Source organism: Mirounga leonina, unplaced genomic scaffold, assembly GCF_011800145.1.
Source record: "Mirounga leonina isolate KUSES-001 unplaced genomic scaffold, KU_Mleo_1.0 Mir_268, whole genome shotgun sequence".
Lineage (NCBI taxonomy): Eukaryota > Metazoa > Chordata > Mammalia > Carnivora > Phocidae > Mirounga > Mirounga leonina.
Genome location: NW_023270649.1, coordinates 4,303,671 through 4,312,333, shown reverse-complemented (window position 1 = coordinate 4,312,333; position 8,663 = coordinate 4,303,671). Strand labels below are relative to the sequence as shown.

General features: G+C 44.0%; 1 protein-coding gene across 1 annotated transcript in view; it reads left to right on the top strand.

Moving 5' to 3' along the window:
- Nucleotides 1-3,661, top strand: part of PUDP (pseudouridine 5'-phosphatase) — a 78,414-nt gene extending 74,753 nt beyond the window's left edge. The window contains exon 4 of the mRNA XM_035029674.1: nt 1,508-3,661. Within this exon, the coding sequence (XP_034885565.1) occupies nt 1,508-1,684 (177 nt within the window). The 3' untranslated portion in view covers nt 1,685-3,661. The remainder of the gene's footprint in view (nt 1-1,507) is intronic.
- Nucleotides 3,662-8,663: the final 5,002 nt, after the last annotated feature.

Sequence of the window (8,663 nt, the reverse complement as noted above, 5' to 3'; positions counted from 1 at the left end):
CCTCAGCTTCCTCTGTGAGGGTAGCCTCGTGCTGACCCTGAGGTGTCATGATGATACGTAGGGCTTCACTGGGTCCTTACTTCTGCCTCATAGGGGAGACGGCTCACATCTCTTAGCCCCAGGCCGGAGGGAAGGAGGGGGAAGGGAAAAGGAAAGAGTCAGTGTACCTGCTCCAGAACACTCCACCAGGAAAGGCCGTAGGTGTGTCTGTGTTTGAATGTACATGAGTGTTAATGAGTGTGCACATGTGTATCTGCGTGCGGGTTTCTGAGTCTGATGTGCATGTCTGTGAGTGTGGGTGCCTGAGTGTGTGTGAGTTTGTGCACAGGTGTGCCTGAGTGCCAGTTCCTTTGTGTGTGAGTGTAAGAGTCTGTGCACTTGTGTTTGTGTGATTGAGTGCGAATGTGTAGGTATTTTCCAGGGACCTCAAGGCCCCAGAGAATGCAGAACTTGCAGTGTCACACTGCACCCAGAGCAGTGTCCCTGAGCCTTGCCGGGTCACCAGCAGAGTGAGCTGCCACTACCCATCGGGGACAGAGTTCTCGTGGTAAGAGGAGGGGGACAAGGGTTTGGGAAGGTGGAAAGGTGTGACCTTGGCACCTGCTGGCAGCTAGGGGTCAGTTGAGGGCAACAGTGGGAACAGTGGGGGAGCATCTCACAGCCATGACTGGAGCCCCCTTTACACATGTCTGGCCCCTACAGAGTAGAATCTTCACTGAAGAGAATGAAACTGTTTCAGGAATGAGGGAGCTTTCTAGGTACGTGTCTTCCTGCATAGAGAGTGATGTTGGATGACTAGCTGATCTACCCATTCATAGACTTAGGATCTGTCGTTTGGAGAGTCCCAGGGCGTTGTTCGTGGGATTGGATGTTTAGGAGCTGCCTGATAAACACAGTGCACAGAGACCCTGTTTTAAATGTGGGTGTCTGACGGGGTGGCAGTCGTCCTGATAATAGGGTGGGTTTGCACAGTACATCAGAGGAGATGCCGCTCCTGGCAGCTGGTCTTGGTGCTAGAGATTTTTGCTGCATGCCTTGTGCACACACAGAGCCACTCACTTTCCACACTGCAGTTCCTGAAACATTTCAGCTCTGGAGTGACTTCATGTTTAAAACATGTGTTTCCCCCCACACACACACTTTACTGTAGTGCTCTGAATGTTCAATTATTGATGGCACAGATCTGTATGATTCCAAGAAAACATTAACCCAGCATCCTGTCTTGCCGTCCACCCGCACCACGTGTCGCTAGCGCCTTGGCAGCAGGGACGGAACGCGGTCCCCTGTGAAGTCACGGCTGTGGGAAGCCCGCGGGCCCGTGGGTAAAACCCAGTGTGCTGGCCTGACCGCGGTTCACAAACTGGAAAGCCTCCCCTTCATCTCTGTGTCCATGTATACCGTAGCAACACCGCTGAGCAGGTCAATAATAAAAATCATGAAAACCCAGTCTAGCTGCCGGCTTACGGAAAAGGCCGTCTCAACCTTGTCTTTCTTCCTCACCCTACAGTGCCTCGTGTTTGAAGACGCTCCCAATGGCGTGGAGGCGGCCCTTGCAGCCGGCATGCAGGTGGTCATGGTTCCAGATAGGAACTTGCACCGACACCTGACGTCCAAAGCCACCCTGGTGCTGGATTCCCTGCAGGACTTCCAGCCTGAGCTGTTTGGTTTGCCGCCCTTCGAATGAGCGGCCCGCCATGCCTCCCTGGGCGCCACGGGTGACCCACGGCACCTGAGCGGTCCTTCCAGCCCGTGAGGTTGGCCTTCTAGCCCGTGTGGGCTTGGCCTCCCCTGACGAGTGCTGACAAACCTCAACATCCCAGCTGAGAGACAGCAAAGCAGTCACAGCCCAGAACAGAGACGGAAACGCTCATTTGCATAATCATACGGGAATGATCATTCAATGTTACTGCATTTGAATAGTCATGTAATAGTCATGTGCGGCAGATACACATGCATACACGTGCTTGTTTGTGAGTGCTCCTGCATGTGTGTGTATATGTGCCTGTGTATTTATACATACTTATACATATATATGTAAAATGCTTCCTTTCCCAAGACAAAATTAAATTTTATTTGTGTTCATTTCTTTTCCTTTTCAGTTTTTCTAAACCCTGGCTAGAAACAGTTAAATATGTGTACATACATCTATGTGCTCACATATATGTGTATATATATGTATGTACAGATAGATTATATTTATATACTTCCTATACAACTTCACTTTTTTAAGTGTTAGTCTTAATGTGCTATAGCAGCTGATAGGAGTGAGATCATATCTGCATTTCATTTGCAATCTGAGTGGAAACACCACGTCATGTACGAGCCCTGAGAAATCATTCTCCTTATTAGCAAAATGGACCATCTTTCTGTGCCCTAGAAACCTCTCTGTGGACCTCCACTCAGAGGCCATGCCCTCAAAACCTCTCTGTGGACCTCCACTCAGAGGCCATGCCCTCAAATCCTCTCTGTGGACCTCCACTCAGAGGGCTACTCTGAACAGTGCCATTGGCAGTTTGTTTTCAGTATGAAGATAACTGTGGCCTGTATCTTACTTACATCTACGAGCATGTCCACATTTGAGGATGTGGTTTCTACCTCACAAAAAACCATCCCCCTTCTCTAAAAACAGACATATTTCTAACACAGCCTTTGATGCAAATATAATTTGAATTCAGAATACATACCTAGTGTGACCGAGAGCCTTATTAACACATTTCTGCGGTCATTTATCTGATGACATCACACTTTGGCAGTGAACTCCTTTTACTGGATTTACTCGGCCTTTTGTAGCGGGAATGTTGAGAAAGGCATTGGAATATGGGAAGAACTCATTCCCTGGGTGCACCCTGCCTGCTGATGTGTCACTGATTGTCATGGAGCTAATTTCCAACTGGGAGTGGTAGCAAAGTCATGGTAATGAATGCGAATGTGCCCAGTGTTGGTTGTCTGTTGATGGTTGCCTCTGGCTGTTGATCAGTTTTATATATTCAGCAAATTCATTTCAGCATTATTGATCATCAGTGTACGGGTCTGTTCTCTCAATTCTCCCTCAAACTGGTTGTAACATCTTACTGGATCCCTCACCAGTTAATTGAGTTGAATAAAATCCTTGACATCAGTTCACATTGTGTATGGGAGTTTGATTTTACCTTTTTTTTTTTTTAATTATCCTTTAACAAATGCAAGACATAAGTGTGACTCTTTGACCTGTTTTTTTAAAAAGCCAAACAGCACTCACACTGTAAAATGGCATTTATATATTGTAAGGGAAACATTAGTGCCTTTGAGAGCAGTAAACGAAAGGTCTCTATGAAATTATCACTTGTTGGATTTGATATCTCCTTCTTCCAAAATATGTCTGTTTTCTAATCCTTAAGGCATTTTGCATGAAGAACACAAAGTGCTCTCATGCTTCTCTCAAAGATTTAGCTCTAGATCAATGTGCACTTTCCTCTAGGGTAAATTTGATCTCACATACGTTGTTCTTACTTTTGCTGTTATGACCAAGGCGAAACTCTTATTTTTTTGTACAAAGGAAAATACTGGCTGTTGGCCAAGGTACACGTGGTCTTTCTTATTCTCCTACATCAGCCTCATTGCCCCAGTGCCTGTTAGTGATGACATCCCACTAACGACCCATCAGTTTCACAGAGGAATAATAATAATGCCAATTTAGACCAGGGTGACTCCTGCCAAGAAAGTTGCTCTGTTGGGGACATGCAGGGATTAATGGCTGCTACACGGTGTTCCCCTAGCAGGCAGCTAGCATTTACCCACCCACTGCACCTCCTTTGGAAGCATTTGGTATTGATGACAGCCCCTGAGATGTGATACAATCAGTCTCTTCTTAATTCCTCTTCAGTGAAACAGCCTCAACACTTTTAAGAACGTACTAATGACTACATATTAGGGTTCTTCTTCCCAATACTCCCTCACTTGGGAGTTCAGTGAGCTATGGGAGAGAAAGGAGGTCTGGAAGACACCTGCTTTACCCTGAAGAGAATTTGCCTTATGAAGACATATGGATCGTCTCTGCTCTGCAAACAGTGATCCGTTCTTGGCCACTGAAGTTCCTCTTCCTTTGAATATAATAGTTGGACACTAAATTTGCCGTGTTTTGGATGGTGTTACTGATTTTTAAAAACAAATTTGCACATGATAACCGAGTTTTATAATAAAAAAGATATGTGTATTAACTCCTTTGCTTCATGTTGTATACCCTCTCCTATTCCACAGGATAAAATGCAAACCTCCTTGGCCTCATATGGAGGCTTTCTGACCTAAGTCTATCCCCAGCAAAGCAAAGGATTTCAGATTACATAGAGTTCAATTCAGATCCCGGCTCCACCACTAAAAAGTTGTGTTGCCTCATTTTGCTCCATTTCTACCTCAGATTCTTTACCCGTGAAATGGGGGTAATGCACACTCTGGGGTGTTGGTCTGAAGAACGGGCTGACGTCACACATGGAACGAGAATACCAAACACAGAATGGATGGTTTAGTGAACGGCACTTTACAATCACTGTTTCAGATCATGTGGCATTTTCCAGCAGTTTCCATGGTTTGAAGATACTTGGTTTACAAAGGACATTTAGTGATTGAAGACCGGATCTTCAGAACACCTAAAAATATTCTGGTTTCTTGTGAGTCTCTTTAACAGTATCTTGTGCACATAGCACTTTTATCTCCTTCATTAGGCACAGGATGTGTATCCTGGTTGTAATGTTTCATCAGAAAAAATCCTCTGTTAATGCAGAACCGAGTAAGAGCCCATCCGAGGGTATTTATCAAGTCTGCAAAAGGCGGGGAGGTAGAAATGTAAGACTTGCACTCAGGTCAACGTGTTGCCTCACCTGATTTGGTTGCTCCTCAAATCAGCTAACTTTTTCTGTGCATCTTTTGACCCAAGTGGCTTTTGAAGGACTTAATAGTTACCTCTCTCTTCCTGGTTCTCCACAGGATGACAAGTGCCTGACATAAAGTTGTTTTGGAGACTGTCAGACTATCCCATTAGTATTAAGGCATTGTATGAAAGCATTGCTTTTTGTTGACTGAAACCCATGATTGCCAAATTCTACCTGCATTTCTCCAACATCGCATATGAAATGAGTACTTTACATTAAACTATTAGCAATTATTTACCATAATGTTAATAATATATTTCTCTAGGGCATAAAAATTATAAAGAACTATTTAAATATCTTAATGTTCTCTAGTTTCTTAACAAGCATGAGGCCTTGGAAACATGCCATCAAATACATTGACTTAAGAAAATCCTTGTCAAAGGGATAGGGAATTCATATGTAATGCTAAGTCACTTAAAATGGCATATTTTCAAAATCCACTCTAGGAATGAGTGGGTATGCATTTGATATTCAAAGTCTTAGTAAATTATGGATCGATATTTAACTAAACAATAGTTATTTTTCTGTAAGTCATGTCAATTCTATAGTTGGTAGTAAAGAACACATTCCATGTGAAAGTCAGAAACAAAAAAGGAAGCCAACTTATGCGTAAACTTTTATGATTGTTCTAGAAATCCCAGTCAATGAGTAACAGCATTGAGTGTTTACATAGATGGGTTTCACAATGACAAATTATCTCAGTTATTTGTCTAAACATGTCTGTCTCACCACTGTTTAAGGCTGTCTTCACTGGTTATTAAATTGTGGTTTGAAATTAAATTTCCTCTTACCGTTTAAAGATACAGTTTCTGTTATCTGACTTCCATCGTTCTGATTAAATTACCTACATTTGAGAGCAATCCGTCTCTTTCCTCCAGCTGCTGCTAATATTTTCTTTATGATCTTTGGCCTCCCGAGGAATGGCTTGCTTTGTTTTGATCTTGTGTGCACTTTATACCTCTCCCTGAGTCTGTGCCTTGCTTTATGTATCACTGAACTTCTCAGTCATCACCCAGGCTCACCTCTTGGGGTCCCTTCCATATAAACAAAGAGAAAGGGTGAAGTCTTGGCAGTGCATGTAATCAGTGAGTCATGCCCAAGCCTGGGTTGTACCACCAAGGAGAGGGCTCGGGGACTGCACAGCTTGAGTGCGCCGGCAGGACAGGTAAGAAACCAGTGCTAGCTGGGCCTTAGGGATGACTTGGAAGCAGAGCACACACACCTAAAAAGGATTAGAATTCTAACATAGCCCAGAGGCCAGACACAGTGATACCAGCCAGGAAAAGTCAACCACCCAGAGTCAAGTACACCAGTAGTCAGAAATCCAGAGAACCAAGACAGCCAAGAACCAGGGGATCCACAGAAGGCCCAGGACAGAGCACCAGCAGAGCCTGTGTCCCTGGAGGGAACCTTTCCTTCCTTCGCCTCTGCTCTGTGGGTGCATGCTCTGTGTCTTCTCTGAAGGCAAAACCAAGACCCTATTGGCTCCTATAGAAAAGCGCTTACCTTGAGAAGAAAGGCAAAGAGCCAGATAGTTGCTGAAATATGAAAAACTCAAAACAGTTTTAATTAGGATGAAGTATTCACATATGCAGATCACTTGAAAATTGCAAAACACTCTAAATTTCTGCATAAACTAGGTCGTCTAGCATTTGTTGAGAGTGCTCATCATGAGCTAGGCACTTTTTATTTATGAACGTACATCCTTGCCTTTTGCTTTGCTCTTTTTGTTTCTGTGTGCTCTGTGTAGTGGCTGAGAGTACTCCCAGCTTCCCCTCTCTTACCTCTAAGGGAAGCGACTCATCATTAGGTTATGTAACTCAAAAGTCCACTTGGTTATGAAGTGGTGGGGCTGAGGATCAGGGTCATAAAGTTACACTCCCTTCATGCTGCAGAAAATGTAGCTGTTCCCAACATAATTATCTTTAACCATAGGGAAAGAAATAAGTTTTCTTGGTAGTTAGAGTAAAAAAAGGGATGTTTGATGTCCTGTAATCACCTTCCTGGTGTAGACCCAGCCCATACGGGTGCTGCCTGGGAACAGTGGATCCTACATTTAAAGATAGCTATCTACTCACACTGTCTAAGGCCTCACAGAACACATGCTTGCCTTAGCTGCACTAGCAATTTTTATCAAGAAAGATACTTTGTTTAAACAAGCTTGAGATGCCCTCTAATTGGGGAAATATTAAGGTCTTTGGATGGTACCACTTGTCTATGCATGAGACAGCTCCCTCATTACTTTGGTCTTTGGTATTCTCAACTTATCTCCAGAAAACACTGAAAAATATCATTCTTGAGTGCCATCTCTTTGTAAGTACTTCTCGGGCCTGTGTGTGATGAGCTGTTTGTTCTCTGCTGATGTTCTTACCAATGCCTAGTTGTGTTGATGAAGCAAGTTGTTTGCCAGTTCAAGCCCAGAACTGAGTTAACAAAGTTTGCGGGTGTTTCCAGCCACACTGCAGGTCACTGAGAGTCATCCCTTTCCCAGACTCTCCAGTTCCTTAGGAATGGCGTGTGGTTATTCCAAAGGAGGGTGTCGTGAAGGCCTCTCAAGGATTAAGACTGAGGCTTTTCACCCATCACTCCCCTCCCTTAGACTATTTCCAACATAGGTTCTATTCTCTACCTTGATTTCTTTCCTCCAAACTGCTATTTGCAAATGGCCCATCCCACCACCACCTCACCGCATCCAGGGAAAATTCTCCATTAGGATGATGGAAGTCAGCCTTGGGCCCATTGCTTAAATGGTTCCCAGGGTCCCAGTGACGGCCCCAGAGACAGGCGGATCAAGTCCTGTGACAGTGCCTGCAGACCCGTGAGCTGCCTACTCCTTCATGTTAGCTATGAACACTCACCTGCCATTCTCTGGCCAGAACCTCCTTGAAGAAATAGCTCAGCATGTGTCCCAAGAGTTCGAGGGGAAAAGAAAGTGCCACCGAATTCCCCTGACTGTTTTGGTTCCCATCTGTAAACGAGATGGATGTGGCCCAGACTCCTCCATGCAACTTGTAATTTAGTATAGGACACACAGTAAGGAATCACACACATAAAGGTGCAATTGTAAATTGTCACAAACACTGCAGAGTGACAGAGCAGGATCTAAGAACAGCAGTGAGTACCTAATTTCATTTGGGGCTTACAGGGTCAAGGAGACCTGGCCAGTTTCTGAAAAAGTACAGCAAATGTTGCCCATACAACCCAGCAATCCACTCTTAGGTGTCTGCCTGAGAGAAAGGAAAACGTCCACCCACACAAAAACTTGTACACAAATGTTCATAGCAGCATTTTTTTGTAGCCGTCAAGGGAGGAAAGTACAGAAGCCATCAGAAGAGAAAGTCTTGGTAGAAGTTGGCTCTTTGATGAAGTTCCACAAATTCCAATGTTATTGGCACTTTTAACCAACACCCATGTGTTCTAATTAGCTTATATAAAAGTATCTTCCTTTATTTCTAACCAATTATGTAATTTGGACAAATGATCAATGAAGATCTCTATGAGGTATTTAGAGTATGCCCAATGAATCAATGGACTCAGTCCATTTTCTAGTATAACAGATGTGCACTTTTAAATGTCATTAGCAGGCTTAGCAATGCGTGATGTTGCTGAGAAGAACCTACAGAGGTGACAGAGTGGGAAGAAGGAGCTCAAATCACTTCTTGCTTTATATTATATTACTATTGACATTGTGGTTCTGTAGTTTGGCAAGATATGGCAATACCCAGCTTGAAGGAATCTATATACCTTTCTGAGAGCCTC